The sequence below is a fragment of the Abramis brama genome, assembly GCF_963993115.1.
Source record: "Abramis brama genome assembly, chromosome: 1".
In the NCBI taxonomy this organism is placed as follows: domain Eukaryota; kingdom Metazoa; phylum Chordata; class Actinopteri; order Cypriniformes; family Leuciscidae; genus Abramis; species Abramis brama.
Window position 1 is genome coordinate 10,864,422 of NC_139963.1, and position 19,833 is coordinate 10,884,254.

At 35.5% G+C, this 19,833-nt stretch overlaps 1 protein-coding gene across 1 annotated transcript; it reads left to right on the forward strand.

Annotated features, from left to right (window-relative positions):
• Window positions 1-462: 462 nt before the first annotated feature.
• Window positions 463-19,494, forward strand: LOC311086234 (5-hydroxytryptamine receptor 3A-like). Its single transcript, XM_084119016.1, has 8 exons — window positions 463-1,359; window positions 1,454-1,498; window positions 1,646-1,755; window positions 5,249-5,421; window positions 8,852-9,018; window positions 9,321-9,531; window positions 17,072-17,203; window positions 17,677-19,494. The coding sequence occupies exons 1-8, from the start codon at window positions 1,261-1,263 to the stop codon at window positions 17,892-17,894; spliced, it is 1,155 nt and encodes a 384-aa protein (XP_083975142.1). The 5' UTR covers window positions 463-1,260; the 3' UTR covers window positions 17,895-19,494.
• The last annotated feature ends 339 nt before the right edge of the window (window positions 19,495-19,833 follow it).

The following is a 19,833-nucleotide window of genomic DNA, read 5'->3' on the forward strand; positions in this document are numbered from 1 at the left end:
ATAGTAGAGCCTGTGCTTCAGTTCAGGATGAGAAGAGAAACACTGATTTTATGCAGCATGTTTCTTTATTTAAAGGCAGTGACTGTGTAGTTGCTGATGCATTGATTTAACTAGCAGGATTTAGGGGAGGGGATACACCGCTCTACAGTAATTTGAAAGTGATTGCAGTACCAGATTTGGCCACAATCTTACATACGGTTCCTTTAAAATAATGTTTCCAAAATCGTTTCAGTGATTCATCAAGTCGTAACAGGGTGAAAGGCACTTCTGGATTTGCTTTGCAGCCCTATATCTGCTATAACCACACTATACAAGTTTGCCAAACCAGGTCGCGTTTCTGTAGTTCGAATGAGACATAAGAAAACTACAAATTTGACTTGCTTTACGTCAAGCGTTACAAGTCATTATTTATGTTTTTCTTCATTTCTGATGTCGCAATACATAATACTTTCATGGAATCATGCAACATACTCTACCTTGTCTGTGGACATCGTTCATTCAAAGCCGGTGCTGGATAAACAGCGAGCGTGCATGCGACAGTAGACTGCGGGCAGCAAAATGATTTACGAAAGCGGTAATGGACAATTCCGCTTTTAACCTGTAAGGCGACCGAAGAGAAAAAGTTCCTTAGTGTTGCTTTAAATTGATGTTTCTAGGTAACTCATTTAAGCCTTTTTCTTAGAGGACTCAAATGAAATAGCTCACAGTATAAATATTTAATGGCAATTAACCAATCGATTTCCTCAAATGAAATGAGTTATGAGTTGTAAATTCACAGCTGCTATTGTTTTGCTGCTTTTACAGGTGTGCTGTATAATTTTACAGTATAATTGTAGTTTATCATTTACAGTACTCTTGTAAATTTACAGGCTTATTGGCAACCACAATTGCCAGTAAGTTGCTGTAAATTTTACAACAATTTTTTTTTACAATGTGGGGTTTTTGCTGTGTACAGTCACTTCTTATTTGTGTAAATATCAAGAACATTTCGATGACTCCCTAAGAGCAATAGTCGACGTTTGATTTACTTTGTGTTTGTGTATGTCTGACAAGAGTATGAAATGAAGAAGGATAAATGTTTAAACATGAAATTCTCTTTCATGCGTGCTTGGAGAATATATTCTCGGTGTTTCTGAATGTCTAATACACACAGGGCGGAGGTCAGATGCTGAAGCCTGCAATTCAAAACAAAATGCTGAAGCTAAAATTAAACTTTGGAAACGTCTTGGCTTAGAAGACAATAACTCTCAGAATGACAGAATGTGGCCCCTAATGTACAACTACAATTATGACCCCGACTTTGCCGACCAGCCTGCAGACACTTATGTGGACATATATGTGACCTCCATCACCAATGTGGTATGAGTCCAGCATGATTTATCTTCTCATTCAAGTCATCATGGGATGTCAAGCAGTTGTAGTATCATCTCTCAACACATCTTTTTATCTACAGAATGAAAAAGCCCAGAGTCTCACAACACTGGTCAAAATGATAACTGTAAGTGTTTAAAAAACCTATTTCATTCTTATTTCACAAAGTTGTACTCAAATTACAGAATATTGTAACATGATCAGAGGTTTTATTTAATTTTCAAGCATACATTATCTGTCTTATAATCATTCTGAACTTCATTTAACTTTCCAGGCATGGCCAAATTTTAATATGACGTGGGAGCCAGACGAGTTTTGTCAAATTGAAACATTTGCAGCCCCCAAAAATATGTTTTGGACTCCAGACATTGGCATTATGGAAAGGTATATATAAAAAAATAAAAAAATAAATAATGAAGGATTGAAAGGCTTTGTTTATACACTTAATCCTTGCTGTAAAAAAAAAAAAGCATGATAGCATGATATCCAGCAATGTTTCTGTAATCAGTTATTCTGAAGGATATTGAATTCATATAGGGAATTAACACATTTTGATTTTCTGATTGACTCAGACACACACAGACATCAACAATCAGCATATTAATCTCAACAATGGTGACAATCAAACGTTTCATGTTGCAATGTATGCTGGTTTCCAGGATTGTATAAAACTCCTAGCATGCAATGTAGCATAAATATATATTTTTTTAATTGCCACCATTGTTGGCTAGATAGTGGACAGGAGGCTTTAAGACGAGTGAAATACATCTAGTGCCTTTTCCCCATCATAGATAAAAGTTTAAAGCATTGCCAACTCTTTAGTACCACATTCATGCGGTATTTTGTTTACTTTATTTGACAATGTTTAAAAGAAATTAAGTACAAATAGGGATCATACTTCATTTCAAGAAAACTGTTGAGGATAATATACACAAAAAAGCCCAAGGATTATTTCCATTGTGGTCCTCTAAGTTTACAAAATGTAAGAACAGATCATATATGAGGGAAAACCCCCATCAAGTTCAGCATCTCACTCTACAACACTTTTAAATTAATGATAAATAAGCCATTTTTAAACTTCCTTTCTAAAAACACTTTGGACTTTTATCTGCTTTATACAAGGTAAATTGTTCCAGGCTATAGCACTAGTATATAGAAAGAAATTCATCCCTATTAAACTCTTAAATCTACAAGGATAGATGTCAGCGCTACTTCCTCTTATGGAATGACTATGCACTTTATTTACATGTACATTCTAATATATCAGGTACCTTGACACACTTTTCTTTATTATTTTAAACGGCAACACCAATTTAAGAAATGTTACCCTACACTGAAAAAAATGATACTTTGGATTAATTTTAAAAAATTGATGTAATTTGTTACAGCTAATATTTTTAGATTTTCTCAAATTGTATTTATGATTTAGTTAAAACCATAAATTTTGATTTAATGTCAAACTAAAATTTTTATTTTTTCCAACTCAACTCAACTCAACTCAACTCAACTCAAGAGTGTTAAAGTTAATGAGATAATTAAGTGATTAATTGAGTGATGATTGAGCATTATTGAAGACACCTGATATTAACAAGCAGAATCACTGAAGGAGAAAATCACAAATTGTAAGTTACCATTATGGTGATCAGTGTTTGCTTTAGTTGGGCTATTGACCCTTATATGTTTACTTTAGATTTTGCTTGTCTGCTCTTATTGATTTATAACAGTCAGATGAACAAAGAGTCAATATGATCTGATGGTGTTGGTTATATTATGACATAATCATGTTGTGATCCAAAAAATGAAATTTATTGAGATAGTTTGGTTTAACTTGTTAATTACAGCAGCTCTGTGATTCTACAGCATATGATTTTCAGTATTTTTCATATAGCCTAATCCAAAATATTTAATAAACATTGTTCTGATCAAAAGTCTTTCAAATGAATTTATTTAGAAACACAGACATCAATAATCAGCCTGTGAATCTCAACAATGGTGACAATAATAAAGCATGTTGCAGTGGCTGCCACCAATCACAACTCATTAATGGCTCCCATCATGCATTGCGGTATGAATAAATTATGATCTGAATTTTCTATGTAATTTACTTTTCCTAATTGAATATTCTGCTCGTCACCATTGTTGAGATGCATAGACTGAATCTTGATGTCTGTGTGTGCCTAAAAGAATGATTTTTTTTTTTTTTCAAAACAACTTTTAAGAAATCCTTTATATTATATCAAAAATTCTGGATATTTATGCAGAATCACAGCTATTCTGTGATCAACAACATAAATCTACGTCAAATAAGGGTCTTAATGAGTTCAGTGATCAAGTTCAAATGATGATGTCATCATATAACCAACACCATCAGATCACATTGTCTCTTTGTTCATCTATCAGTTATAACTCAGATACAACAGCCAAACAAAATTTTAAGTGAACATATAAGGGTCAAGAGCCCAACTAAAGCAAACACCCATCACCATAATGGTAACTTACAATTTGAGATTTTCTCCTTCAGTAATTCTGCTTGTTAACATCAGGTGTCTTCAATAATAGTCAATCATCACTCAATTAATCACTTAATTATCTCATTAACTTTAACACTCTTGAGTGTTAATTTAACACTGGAGTTTTTGCTGTGTACTTTGGGTTTTGGTAAAACGTTGAGTTGGAAAAAATTAAAATTTTGGTTTGACATTAAATCAAAATTTATGGTTTTAACTAAATCATAAATTTGAGAAAATCTAAAAAAAAAATAGCTGTAACAAAATTACATCAATTGTTTTAAGTTAATCCAAAGTATAATTTTTTTCAGTGATACACTATAAACTGAAAATCACAATTTTCCATTGGACCAATGGAAATATATGAATGAATTGCACTGATGTTTCACTTTTTTCAGTGTATTTTCAACTTTTAAAAAACAAGCTCTCTAAAATGTTCGTCATTTAGATGCAACTGTGGATGTGCTTTCAATATTACTGTATAACTTGGAAAATAACCATATTATGACAGATATTCTAAAAATTATAAATTGTAAGAAATAAAAAAAGCTATAATTTGAGACCAAAAACACAGCATGTAATCATAAAAATAAATAAAAAATAATAATTCAACATTATTTGCGGGTGTTAAAGTGATGTTGATTCAATGCAGTTAACATTGACACATTAACACTGATTTAAAGGGGTTATGAACTGGATTATTTTATTATTTTATAATGTTTCATGGGGTGCCCTTATAATGTTAGTATGATTTTTACATCAAAATTGTCATAATTTAGAAATAAGAACTTATGTAGACGTCTGACAGAAATAAAGTCAGTCTGGTTAGTAATAAGTGAAGCTGGTAATGCTGTTTGTGGAGTTGTTTAATCCTCCTCTGCTGAGATCTTCACAGATTTAATGTCTTCTTTTCTCTTCAGTTGATTTCATCTAAGGCTGTGTCTGAAGTCAGTTGCAGTTCTTGTGTTTCTGCTCGTCTCTTTTTTCTGTTCTCTTCTTTCCTTCAGTGATTCTGCTTGTTAACAGGCTTATTAAGGCTGAGATGACTCCATATTTAACATAAACAGATTTTGTGGCTCAGATAAGGTCCAGTTCTGGTTTATTTCTTTGCTCTTGGCTGAGATGTGGCATTGCTATGGCCTGCTTGTGGCCAGATCTGGCAAACAGGAGCGGTCCGCCCAAGGGCCGTCATTCCACGCTGCATGTGGGCCAGATCATCTTTCCATGTGTGCCAGATGTGGGCCGGATCTGGGCCGAAACAATGTTGCTATGTGGGAAATACTTTTGCATTTACATTTGATTCGAATAATTGCTTTCTCCAATCATCATGTCTTTAATAATCAGTGCTAATTTATATTTTATCAATTTAGCATCAAGACAGAGTTTGGAACAAAGGAGTCTCCATATGTGCTGTTGCTCTCTTCCGGCTATACAGTCTCAACTGATGTTTTAGCTCTGACCACGGCCTGTAAGATGGATCTCTACAGATTTCCCTTCGACACCCAAATCTGCAGTATAACACTTCAGTCTACAGCGTATTCAGGTACATCTGAAACACATGAATCAGTTTAGACAAACAAACACAAGATAACATGGACAGCAAAATCCCCAGTGTTAAATTCACACTGCTCAGTGTTTATATAATCCACACTCAGAGTGTTATAAGTAACACTGAAGCAGCGTTAAAGTTAATGAGATAATTGAGTGATTAATTGAGTGATTATTTAGCATTATTTAATACTACCTGATGTTAACAAGCAGAATCACTGAAGGAGAAAAATTGACCCTTACTTTTTTAACTTTAGATTTAGTTTGGCTGCTGTAACTGAGTTATAACTGCTCAGATGAACAAATAGAAAATGTGATCTGATGGTGTTGGTTATGTTTTAACATAATCATTTTTTGACCTGAATCACTGATCTCATTTAGAGTCTAATCTCTGAGTTAGATTAACTTCATTGATTAGAGCAGCACTGGTCTTGTACAGCATAATATTTTTTTAGCATTTTCAATGTAATCCAAAGGATTTCTCAAGTTATTCTGATAAAATAAAATAAAATAAAATAAAATAAAATAAAATAAAATAAAATAAAATAAAATAAAATAAAATAAAATAAAAATAATAATAATAAAAACTTTTTATTCATGCACACACAGACATCATGAATCAGCGTATGATTCTCACCAATGGTGATAAACAGCATATTCAGATAAACAGATCAACTCTGAACATTAGAAAACAAGCAACTAAAAAGTCACATAAAAACAGTAGAAATAAAATAAACCTCATTATTTATTCATGCAGCAATGCATGATGGGAGCCATGAATGAGTTTTGATTGGTGGCACCCAGAATGCACTGCATCATGCTTTATAATTGTCACCATTGTTGAGATTCAAAGGCTGATTCTTTATGTCTATGTGGCTAAATGAAGAAAAACAAAATTGAATTCAGAACAACTTTAAGAAATCTATTGGATTACTTTGAAATATAATATATTCAATGAAATGAACTTATCTCAGATAATAGGATTCTAAATGAGTTTAGTGATTTAAGTTAAAGGGATGGTTCGGAGTAAAATCAACCTAGGGTCCTTTGCACCATGACCTCGAGCCAAACACCCCCCAGAAGCTTTTTTCTCTTGGTTGAACATTATTAAAGTTAGAGCTTATTTAGAGATATCAGCCGAATGGCTTAGTGCAGGCGCTAATGGATCCTATTGTGACACTGCCACAGTAAAGCCCTGCACTATGCTCACTTAATTAAAAAAATAAAATAAAAAATGTGTGAGATATATGTATGTATGTGCCATGCTAATATGTTTATTGTTTATTTATTTTTTGGCGTGTATGTTGATTTTGAGCATTTGCCTATGCTTATTTTTGAGGGGGACTTTTGTTCGGCTCTAAGGACTCTTATTAGGATGAGCTGAGGGATAAAGGAAAAAGGGGGGCGGCCATTTTGAGGTGTGTGTTTGGTGAGGTGGCATGGTTCTTTTGGCTAACCTAGCTCTGAGTAAATTGTCCAAAATGATCTCTGGGAAGACTTGGGACTTGGTTTTTGAGACTTGGTGTATTAGACGTTGGAGCCATTTCATATGTGCACGCTCTGGTCTGGGATATACCTGGTGGACTATACCCTGGGGCCTATTTTTCAGCTGGAGGATAACCTGTTTTTGTGGGGCCTTGAACCAGTGGATTTATATTTTTTCTCTTTTTGGGGACATTGTTTTTTCATCAGGACTTTAAATTGCCTACATACACTGTAAAAAATGATCGTAATTTTAACGGTAAAAGACTGTAAAAATGCTACAGTGAAAAACTGTTAATTGGTTAACAGAAAGTTTCCGTACTATATACGGTAAATAACTGTGATAGATCTAACGGTACATTTAATGTAATTTTACTGTAACATATCGTTAAATTTACAGTTTTTGAAAGTGAAAAAACAACTCATTGTATAATTTACAGTGAAAAAACGTAAATTGACATTCCCACAATTCCCTGTGACACTTCACATTTGATGTATTTTTGTTGAAATAACTATGTTTGTTTCTTCATAGTTTTCTTCGTTTTTTCTAATCAGTTATGTACATTAGGGGTTTATGTTACATTTAATGTTGTTAAATTAATGTTTATTGCATTTTAAAATTTCATGTGTTACCATGATGGTGTTTAATGTTTGTGTGAATGACACTGTGCAGCTTCTATATATATTAGTATTAACTTTCTTGTGGAAGAACTGCTTGTGTTGAGCTTTGATTGATCATGTGACTCTCATCACTGCTATGATTGGTGGTTATCAGTGAACAAAACAGATATTAATACTTCAATAGGACGGTAAATTAACTTTATATCATATTACTGAAATTTACTGTTATATTTACTGGATTATACTGTAAAATTGACATGTTGTTCAGAATAGCACGTACATTTTACAGTTTAAACCAGTAAATATAACAGAACTCCAGTGTGTTATATGCTGGTTTAAACTGTAAAATGTACATGTTATTCGGTAAAAGCAATTACTGTTTTGTTGTATATTTTACGGAATTGTTCTGGTAACTCCAGCTGCCAGTTTTTTTCCGTAAAAACTACGGGATTTTTTTTACAGTGTACCTCAAAGCAGAAAAGGACTGAGACAGGACTGTTGAGTATTATTTTTGTTATTTATATTTTGCTTGCATGGACTTACTACTCTTGAACTTTATCTATTTGGACTATTTTGTTTGAGTTTTATACAAAGAGTCAACAGATTTATGTTATGTTTGCGTGTGCTTTACAATGGTCTAAGTTGCCTTTATATTTTCAAAACAATATTGTTTGGGGGTCTTTGATGTCTTTACAATCATGCTGTTCTGTGTAGTACCTTTGACAAAGAGTAAAAGGAAACAATAGTCAACTCCCTTTGTGATAATTATTCAACCTTTTATGAAGAGTTGTTATACTATGATGTATCTTAGTATCTTATCTCAAACTTCTACAGTCGTACAAATAGGTTCTGTACTCATAAAACGAGGCATTGGAAAGTTTGTAAGTACATCAGGAGTTAATTTAAATAACACTTGCCTGACGGCTCATGCTACCGCTAACCTGGACGTCGAGGTCACTTCTGTTATTTCGTTAGCCTCATAGCATAATTGCCTAAGAAATAATTAATAAAAAAATGACTTGTGGTTAGGGTTAGCATGTAAAAGTCCTGACAGAAAGCGATGCATAAGGATGTAGTGTAAATTTGTGATTCTCTCATTTAGTGATTCTGTTTGTTAACATAGTCTTCAATAATGCTCAATCATCACTCAATTAATCAATTAATTATCTCATTAACTTTAACACTGCTTCAGTGTTACTTATAACACTCTGAGTGTGGATTATATAAACACTGAGCAGGATTTTGCTGTGTGGTTTATTCTTCTAAACCATTTGGCTATATTAAAATATAAAATAATAAAATATTGATGTCTGTTCCCACAGATCAGGAGATTAAAATGGATACCTTTTCTAATGCTAATCATATTATTAACAAGTCAAAGGAGATCTTTCAGAGCCAGGGAGAGTGGGATCTCATCGATATAATTAACAGTGATCATACCATTTATGATGATATTGAATGGCGTAACATGTCTCAGCTGATCTATAAGGTACAGCACTCTGCCCAAATGAATATGGGATAGGCATTATGACCAAATTCATATACTGTATCACCAAATACGTTTTATTTCACAATATATCACATTATATGAAGCTCTTTAATTAAATTCTTACTAGTAAGAATTATGATTAGAAATGTATCTTATTCAGTTATTGCTTAAGAGACCCAACTGGTTTTTCTTTTAAACTGGTAGATGACGCACCCCCATTTAATTCATGTATTTAATTTATATTTCTCTTATTAAGTCCATTGTGATGCTAATGTCTCTCTCCCTCTCTCTCTTCATTGCAGATCACCATAAAAAGAAGACCTCTACTGTATGTCATCAACATTATAATACCAGTATTTTTCTTCCTTGCGCTGGATTTGATCTCCTTTTTTGTTGACTCAAGTGCAGCAGAAAAGCTGAGCTTTAAAGTGACTTTGCTGCTGTCTATTTCTGTGATGCTGCTGATTCTAAACAACACACTGCCCTCTACAGGGACAGACATCCCTCTGATTGGTGAGTCTAAAATTGACCTGATTATTTAATATTACTTAATTTTTAAGAATACAATTCAGTATTTGAATCTCAAATGAAGTTACAACAATCAAACAAAAAGGATTTAAACCTACAGTATTCCCTTAAAATTAAGTATAGTTGAGAATTTAAGGATTTAAGGTAGGGCTGGGCGATATATCGCATGACATTGTTAGGCACATCTCGTCAGTAAAGCCGGTTCCTTGATTAGTAGTAAATCGCCATCACCTGCTTTCAGATGGAGCGGCATTTACTACAAAGAGCCGTAGATCACTGACAAGCTGAGCCATATCGCATTAATATCGCGGACGTATCGGAGACAGGCTTGCCCTTGTACAGCGCCCCCCAACCTAGGTTGGAGGTGTCTGTGAAAATCACCATCCTCCTGGAGGCCACACCCATGGTCACGCCCGACTGGTAACCGTCTCGGGCTTTCCAGGGAACCAGGGCTCGTAAACAGCCATATGTGCAGGAGACCTGATCTCCACGCAGGGTCTGGCCCACGGCGCTTAAGCCAGTGCTGAAGAGGGCGCATGTACAGTAATTATAGGCGGAGTACTGAATATGCCGCGGCCATGAGACCGAGAAGCCTCCGAAACTTCCTGAGGGGCGCGCGCACACACCTACCCTGAAGGAGGCTATCAGCTACTGGATAGAGAGAGCGCACTCTGATGTGAGCTGCGTCGAGATAGTTCAGCACACGCTGTTGTCTCAGGGGAGAGAGCGCTGTGTCCATGCACTTCGTAAATGTACAGGGTGCCAGGGACAGAACCAAAAAAAACAAGTAAAAACCTTGGTAAAAATACAAGGGGGCCTAGTGAAGGGGGACCGATAACCTGTGTGTTGTGTGCTTAAAATATACTCTTTATATGCTTTATTTGGGTCGCTGTAAAAACAGCCTGGTGTGCAGGGCCGATGCCACCTGACTGGAAGCAGAAAACGCACAATGGCGATGTCAAATCGAGCCTGAGGTCTGAAACGGCCGCGGTGAGGATGTGCAGCAACTCAGCGTCTGAATTAGTCCTTGTAGCAGTAGAGCTAGCACCAGACTTTGAGAGGAGGGCAGGGTCCACTGAGCCCGACCACTCTTCTTAAGACACAGCAATGGAATCTGCCGAAGGAGACGAGACCCGCCGCTCGACGAGAGGGACGTTGGTCTGCCTTTAGTGAACAGGACTGGTGAAGGAGAAAGCGAAGCACACGGGGACGCGGCCAGCATGGGTTCGCTTAACTACATGTGTTCGGGCTGCCACTGGCTGTGGCGCTTCTTCTTCCACAGTTGAAGTAGTGCAGGAAAAAGAAGAGCAGGGAGAGTGGTGTCGCCGTCTTTAAAGAGAGCTAACCGCATCCGCAGCGTCGAGATCGGTAAACTCTCGCAGTGAGAGCAAACTCCGGCAGAGAGTGCAGCTTCAGCGTGGGCGGCTACCAGGCACGTGGCGCACTCTGTGTGTCCATCGGGCACATGCAGACAGCATCCCCACGAGGTGCATGAAGACCGAGGCATTTGCAAAAATGCCTCGCAAATTTGCTCTTTTAGAAACTGTAGTGTCGCAGCGGCGAGCACATAGTAGCAGTGAAAGTATATAGCGTTGTTCGCCAGATGGCCACAGGAGAACGGCGACAGAAGAGAAGCAGCTTCTAGGTGAGTGAAGAAGGCGCTGTCCGCTGTATGCAAAGCTCGTTCTGGCTGTAAAAGGCTTGTTTCCACAGCAAAGGCTTCAGAGGAGACAGAGACATGAAGTGTCGCTGAAGGAGATAAAATCTGGATATTTGGCGAAATCGGAGCCTATTTATAGACATAGGCCCCGCCCATTCTGGCGGGCTATGACGCGCTGATTGGGTCAAGCGTCAGAGGCGCTTCGCCATAGGGTGTGCAGTTGCCGCAGCACACCCAATAGGCGAGCTAGACGCTCTGCTGTGTTCGCTATGCAGCTGCACTGCGTTTTTAATATTGGCTCAATATTTCTTGAGGAAAGGAGTTTCCCCACTGCGTATTAGCTACGCAATACTTTGTTTTATTTGAACATACATTTTTATACATTTATCAGTGTTTACTTTAGTTGAGCTCTTGACCCTTTATTTTTAATGCTAGTTTTTCTGTGGCTTCTTCAACTTTGTGGTTGTGAAGCACATTTGTTATGGCAAGAGAAAACATGACCTGTATACCATAGAAAAAAATGCATTCTGGGTGATATTTGTTGTTTTCGAGAAAGTAGCCTACAGGAATATACTGTGAATTAACACTACTCAAAGTCGACACTAAGAGGCTGTGTTCCAAATCACACCCTATAACCTCATTCACTATTCCCTACATTAGCTCACTAATATAGTCCACTTGACAGAGTGAATAATGTCAATGTTAATTCAATTAATTTTCGAAGTTAATTTAGACACTGATGAAAACCTGCTGTTAACAAGCAGAATCACTGAAGGAAAGAGGAACAAGAAGAGCAGAAAAAAGCGAGGATTAAACAAATCCACAAACAGCATTAACAGCTTCACTTATTACTAATCAGATTTACTTTATTTCTGTCAGACGTCTATAGAAGTTCTTATTAAAAGGTGACAGAGGTTTAGATGTAATTTTATTTTCATTTGATGTCACCATGATGGTGATCAGTGTTTGCTTTAGTTGGGCTCTTGAGCCTTGACTTTTGAACATTAGTTTTTCTTTGGCTGTAATAGCTGTGTTTTTAAAATACATTTGCTAAAAAAGCTGAAAGAAAACAGGTTCCTGATGAGTTTCATGAAAATCATGAAAGATCATGCTGCAATGCATGTTGGGTACCAGCATAATACAATAAAATCATCCATGACTATATCCATTGCTTTCAGCCCCACAGCCTTGGGTGCTCCCCGTATCTGTAAATATATTTTTTTTGGCAACAAACTGTTGGATTTGGAAACTGTTGGAAAAGCATGCATTGCAGCATGAATAAATTATGCAGCTGAGTTCTCTGGCTATTTTCTTTAATTTGTACTTTTTGCTTTTATTTTTGCTGTTGACTTTTAGTGGAGTATTTTGTGATGTTCAAATTTGATGTTATATTTTTGTTGATTGTCACCATTGTTGAGATTCATTGGCTGATTCTTTATGTCTGTGTGTGTATAAGTGTAGCTGTAGATCACATTTTTTTAGTGAATGATGAGTTTATAAAATGCTTCACAACTGATTGCACAGCACTGTTTGATCTTTTTCTGTAGTTTCACAGTGTAGTAATATACAATAAAGCTGAAATAAAACAACACATTTTTGATAAGGGATTAGACACAGACTGAGATCAGTGATCCAAACATTATGTGATGACATCATAATCAGCAACACCTGATTTCATTTTTGTTTACTTCGTTTCTGCCACAACACTTATGTATTAAAAACCCACAGTTAGAGCAGCCAAAGAAAATCTAATGTTGAAGTCAAGGGTCAAGAGCCCAACTAAAGCAAACACCGATCACCATAATGGTAACGTCAAATGAAACAAAACAACATCTAAACCTCTGTTAATTCTCAGTAGGAATTTCTGTAGACGAATGAAAAAAATAGTCAATGTGGTTAATAATGAGTGAAGCTGGTAAAGCTATTTTTTTGAGTTGTTTAATCCTCCTCTGCTGAGATCTTCACAGATTTAATGTCTTCTGTGGCTGAAGTCAGTTGTAGTTCTTGTTTCGCTTTTTTATCTTCTTGTTGTTCCTCTGTCCTTCAGTGATTCTGCTTGTTAACATCAGGTGTTCATCACTAATGATCATCAGTTAATTAATCACTGAATTATATCATGAACTTCAACACTGCTTCAGTGTTACTCCAACACTCTGTAGTGTGGACACACAAGTGTTCATTTAAAACTGAAGATTTTGCAGTGGGATTAAAAGGGTTAAATGTTCAAATAAAAAAAAAAATAAAAAAACAGAGTGAAGCTTATTTTAACAGTAATCAACTGTAAATTAATTTACGGCAATTTACTGGGAACCACAGCTGTCAGTAGATTACTGTAAAATCAAGGAAAAACAGTAATATACTGTAAAATGTAACAGTCAGATTTATTAAACGAAAGAAGTTAATTTCACTGAAATATTAGTGAAAGTTCATAGAAAAAAGTTATGCAAAGTCAATAACTGATCAGGAGAGTAAATATTAAACTGAAGTGTTTTTGCACAAGATGATATAGGAGAGATCTGTTAATTTAATTCATTTGTTTTTTGGGTCACCATTGTGCTGGAGAATAGAGTGTGTAGTATAGTCAATGATAAGCAGAGATATACTGATGATATGCTGCTGGTTGCTTTATTTAAAAGTAGTAACTGTGTAGTTGCTGATGCAGTGACAATCTCCTTGCTAAGTAATTTAGCACGTGTGGTAAAGACTGTACCACACATGGGCTAAAGACTTTAGTTAATGTTTTTAAATAATTCACTATTACTCATTAGGTGTTTGCTGTTTAATATTAAGAGATATTCATTTTCAGTGGACTCAAATTAAGTAAGTTCACAGTACTATCAGTATAAATACTAGTTTTTGAACTCGAACTGTTTAAAGCAATCGGTTTCCCAAATTATATGAGTTACCTTCCATGGTATTTTTACGGTAACATACTGTAAAAAAGGAAAGCTGTAAATTAACGGTACATTGCTGGCAACCACAGCTGCCAGTAGATTACCGTTATTTTTCAGCATACTTTTTTACAGTGACTGGCAACACAATTTTTTACAGTGACTGTTGCCAGTAGTTTACAATAAAACGTTTTTTGTTTTGTTTTTTTGAAAAAAGAGAAACACAAGAACTACAACTAACATCCAGCCACACCGAGTGTGAAAACATTTTACAAACCAATTTAAAATGATTTCTTTCATTCAAGTATAAAAGTTCTTGTTGAGAATTAACAGATATTTAGTTGTTGATGTTTTATTGAATATAATGAAGTTTTTAGTCACCATGATGGAGATCAGTGTTTGCTTTAGTTGGTCTCTTGACACTTGACATTTTACATTTAGTGTCTCTCTGGTTGCTGTAACTGAGTTTATAAAATAAATTTTTTATGGCAAGAAAAAGTCAAGAGGAAGTTGATCATGTGTTTTTGGCTGTTGTGATGATGCCATAATCATGTCGTCTTCTCTGATCTCATCTTGTGTACAAGATTTTAACTTTTGGTTATTTAACCATATATCTGTGAATCTACAACATGAAATTCAGTAATGATTCTGTAATCAGTTATTCTGAAGAATATTGAAGTCCATTAAAACATTTTGATCTACTTTCATCAGACGCACACAGACATCAACAATCAGCAGATGAATCTCAACAATGGTGACAATCAAAAGTTTCATGTTGCAATGCATGCTGGGTTCCAGTATAAAACTCCCAGCCAGAGCATGTGAGCGGGGAGCGGGAGCGGGCGGATCTTGGACAGAGCGCAGAGCGGCATTTTTAAAAGGACGGCGCGACGCCTTATTTCCTGCTCCAATTTCGCTCCGCTCACACCACGAGTCTGAAGCATGCTCAGTCAAACCTAAACCAGGATCCATCTGTCTTGCACAGTCATCAACAGTAGACTATTTTCAGTCAAAACTCGGCTCAATAATGGAGTTCAAAAAGTAGGCTACACAGGTCAGGTGTACTATTAATATAACTAACTAACAATGATAATGTGGTACAAGAAAACGAATGTGGAGACATCGTTTCAGTCAGCAAAGATTCATTTTGGAATCTCAAAAGACACATGGGAACGCTGGGAAGAAAACAAAAGGTTAGCAAATTGAATACAGTAACTTGTAACAAAGTGTAAATTAAATATAGCGTAATATTCAAACAAATTCGTTTTTTCATTCAAGTAGACCTAATGGTTCGTTTTATTTAGCCGAATTTGTGTCGTCCGTAATAATATTTATATTATTAGGCCCATTTATTTGTTTAATTTTACAGCAGTTTGTGTGTATGGAAGCCAATTTAAATTTTAATCGTGCGCGTTGCGCAGAAGTTCACTTATCAAAATTCTGGCCTTATAGTTAATTTACTTTTAAAAAATGTATCATATTTTTGTTTATATCATTTTTATTTAGATTATTAGGCCCATTTATTCGTTTCATTTTACAGGACTTTTTGTGTAGGCTATATTCCTTCTTACATAGGCCTGTAATTTGAAATAAAACATTTATATTTGAAAAATGTTGTTGTTACTCATTAGTTCTTTAGGAGGTAAGGCTGTGGTCTAAGCTAAAAGTGATATACATGTAGATTTTTTTCCTTTTTTGGAGCGAGCGGGGGGCGATTTGAGTGGAGCGCGAAGCAAACCTCGTTGAGCGCTGAGCGATAATGAGCGGAGCAGCCTGATGTAGCTTTGAGCGGGGGAGCGGCGGGGTGAACAGTTCCGTGAGCGATGAGCAGAGATTTTCACCGCTCCACTCCGCTCACATGCTCTGCTCCCAGCATGCACTGCTGCATGAATATATATATATATATATATATATATATATATATATATATATATATATATATATATATATATATATATATATATATATATATATATATTGCCACCATTTCTAAGAGACTCTCTGTATTTCTACAAGAAAGTGTAGCTCTGTTTCTTTGGTTGTGCATGATGTGTTAAAATAAAATTGACACTCTAACTCATTGCTGTAGTTTCACAGTGGTGGTAATGTAACACTTTTGATACAGGATTAAACTCTGAATGAGATCAATGAATGAACAGGCTTTATGATAGTGGTGGGCAGATCGAGGCTTTGTGGAACACGGAACTTTTGAAGTAAATGTGCAGTATCGTGTCGAGTCTTCGAAACAATCTGACACCCATCTCCATGGTGACCCCTAGTGATCAGAACAGTATAAATGCAACAAAAACCTGGGCCAAACATGCATAAAACACCTTTTTCAAATTTATTGCAATTTTTTTTATTGAAAGTAAAATATTTTTAAATGCAATTATCTAATCATCTAATGAGATTATCAAGTGTCCTTTATTAGTTGTCAAGGTTTGTTCTATGAATGGCTCTAAACAGGCCAATAAGAGACTATTAACTACCATTATTCATTTTAATTAAACTAATGTCTAACTGAAATGTCCACAAATGCATAAAACTGATCAGAGATCAGATAAAACCCACAGACACTTGACAGAGATTATCACCCCCAGTGGTGAACCATTGAAATTTCGAAGTGTTTCAAAACAGTTATGACATAATGAAGCCTCATTTACTGAAATCACGTGAGTCTGGCAGTTTGATACACACTCCGAACCATTGATTCGGAACCAAAGATTCGTAAAGGTTTCAGAGCTTCATGAAGAAGTATTTTGAAATGGCCATCACTACAATTAACATTAAATTACTGGCAACAGTGGGGGTTTTTTTACAGTAATTTACTGTAAAAAAAAAAGAAAAAAAAAAAAAAGCTTGGTACAGTCTAACAGTGTTACGTCTAGAAATCTGTGGATGTTTTGCGTTCTCAGAACCAACACTGAATATTTGGAGTACGTTCTTGTAACAAAACTGTTTTTTTTTTTCACAGGGGTTTTCTGTGGTGCGATCTTCTGTCTAATTGGCATCAGCATTTTGGAGACCATCTTTGTGAATTATCTGAAGATTAAAGGAGCTAAGAAGAGATCAGTGGAAACTACAGCTGCTGTTACTGGACAAGATTGTAAGAATCGACACAACATCAGATTATGAGGAACTTTTTCGTGTATTTTATACTTTTACTTCACAAATTAAGGTTTATTAGTGAAATTCAATTTAAGATTTGTTTGCTTTATAGCTTTGATACATATAAAAAGAAAACCTAATAAAATTAATCTTTGAGTAAATTATATTCAGTGGAAAAAAGAGAAAATATATACATGTTCCAGCATGCTTGTGCCTCTAAAATTCGACAACTGGTTTAGATTGATGGATGGATGGATGAAAATAGCATTTGAAGTCTGCACTTAGCAAATGTAAAACCAAATGTATTAAATGTGCATTATCACATATTTGAACAAGCCACCCCAAAACCACATGTGAAATTCATTTGTTTTTCTATAATAGTGTATCAGCAAAGATTCCCCATCGAAAAATCGTATGTGAGATTATGCAGACAAAACATTTATACAGAGCTATGCTTTTTTCCTCTCACAGATAGTGTAATAGACCAGCAGAACCCTCCAGACTCAGTTAGAGATCAGAATGAAGAGCAGTATTGTACTCCCGACAAGATCCTCACTGGGTGCCGTCAGAAGACACCTCTGTCCTGGACCAGAGTGACAAGAATCATAGATGTGACCTTCTTGGTTCTTTACATGATCACTATTATTGTGTTTCTGTCTATGCTTTGGAAGGATTGGTATTATCCATAATGCTTAAAATACTTAATTCGTCTGAGTAGGGTAAACTAAAGTTAAAGGTCCCATTGCATGAAAATTTCACTTTATGAGGTTTTTTAACCTTAATATGAGTTCCCATAGCCTGCCTATGGTCCCCCAGTGGCTAGACGTTTTGATGGGTGTAAACCAAGCCCTGGATATTTTTGAGAAAATGAAAGCTCAGACAGGCGAATCTAGAAATCTTCCCCTTATGTTATCATAAGGGGAAAGGTTACCTCCCCTTTCTCTTCTTTTCCCGCAAAGAGAATTTGGCCCGCCCATGAGAAAATGAGCTGCGCGAGCGCGATATTGGTTTTTCCTTGAGAGACATCATGGCTTGCAAACGAGCGAAGCATGGCAGTAGCTCAGTACGTGTTTGGATGTAGCCTACAAATGAGCACAAAAATATTTTTTTTGTTCCTTCATCCGAGCCTCTGAAGAACCAGTGGGTTATGTGAATTTCTGATGTGTAATTGTTCAAGTTCAGACAGATATTCTTTCTCTCAAAGTCGTTCAATACTGTTTATGCATCAGTAAATCAAGCCAGTGACTAAACGATCAACTTCACGTTGTTTCTCTTAGTAGGATGAAAATAATCTTACTTAAACTGTGATTAAAATATATACAGAATGCGATCAAAGAACAATCCCTTTCCAATCGCCCAAGCTGTCAATCACACAGCGCAAGTTTATCTGGACACTTGCCAAAACTCGTTATGAAATCACTGATGCTGTTACACTGCACAACGAAGTTCTTACTGTACTTACCTCATGTTTGCATTGGTGAAATCATTAGTGAGAGTGCAGAAACTGCGTTGCAATAAGATCTTCATTCACACGATTAAAAGGCTGTCATCTGCTCAGTGCTCATCACTGCAACCTTTTATGTGATGGGAATAGATCTAAATACTTAAAAACTTCTCACGATTCGTTAATCCCGATAGCTGTAATAGTAAAAACGTATAATAGCTGTAATAGTAAAAGTTTTTGAGAGAGTTCCACATGTAATGATAGCTATTTCATATGCAAGCATGTCAGCCAATCACAGCAGTGGCCGTTTACACTGAAGTCTCACAGCAGACACGCCCCTTCAAACAGAGCGTTCAAATCAGAGGCTAAAATCAGGCTAGGAAAAGGTGCCTTTTATTTCTAAATTATAACAACTTTTGATTTAAAAAACATATTAACATTATAAGGGCACCCCAGGAAACATTCTAAAATAAAATAATCCATGCAATGGGACCTTTAAATAAGTAGTTCAATCAAATTAACTTTTATGAGTATTTAGAACTTACTTTTTAGAACTTTAGTTCACAGAACTAACACATTTTAAGTAATCTGAATTGTTTCATTTAATTTAGACAAACTTAAATTTAACTAAATCTGTGCTGGGATTATATAATGTGTTATAAGTAATGTATTATGTTATGCAAGATTAATGTTAAGTGGGAAATGTTTAATGTTTTGCTAATTTAATATAATTTCTGTTATGTTGGAATTTTGGTTACCATTATGGTGAAGAGTGGAGCATGAGCTTGGTTTGAGAACAAGTATATGTAACCCATGCTAATAAATTCTTGTAATTTTCACTTTCTCCATTAAAAAAAAAAAAAAAAAAAAAAAAAAAAAAAACTATTCAAACTGAAAAAAATATTGATCTACACCTACCTGAAGTCAGCAGAGTCAGCAAAGTAAATTTTGAGAAAGATCTAGTTGAAGTTTCCTGAAGGTTCCAAAACATAATCATTTTGCAACCAAACCTTAAAACATACGCTGATAATAACACCAAATTTGGCACACACCAAGTAAAAAACAAACAAACAAAAAAACATGTCTAAAGGGGAAATATATGTTCAACTTTATTGAAAATATTTATATAACGAATATTCAACATTGTTACTGATTTTTCTGCTAAGCAGTCAGTTTGAGAAGCG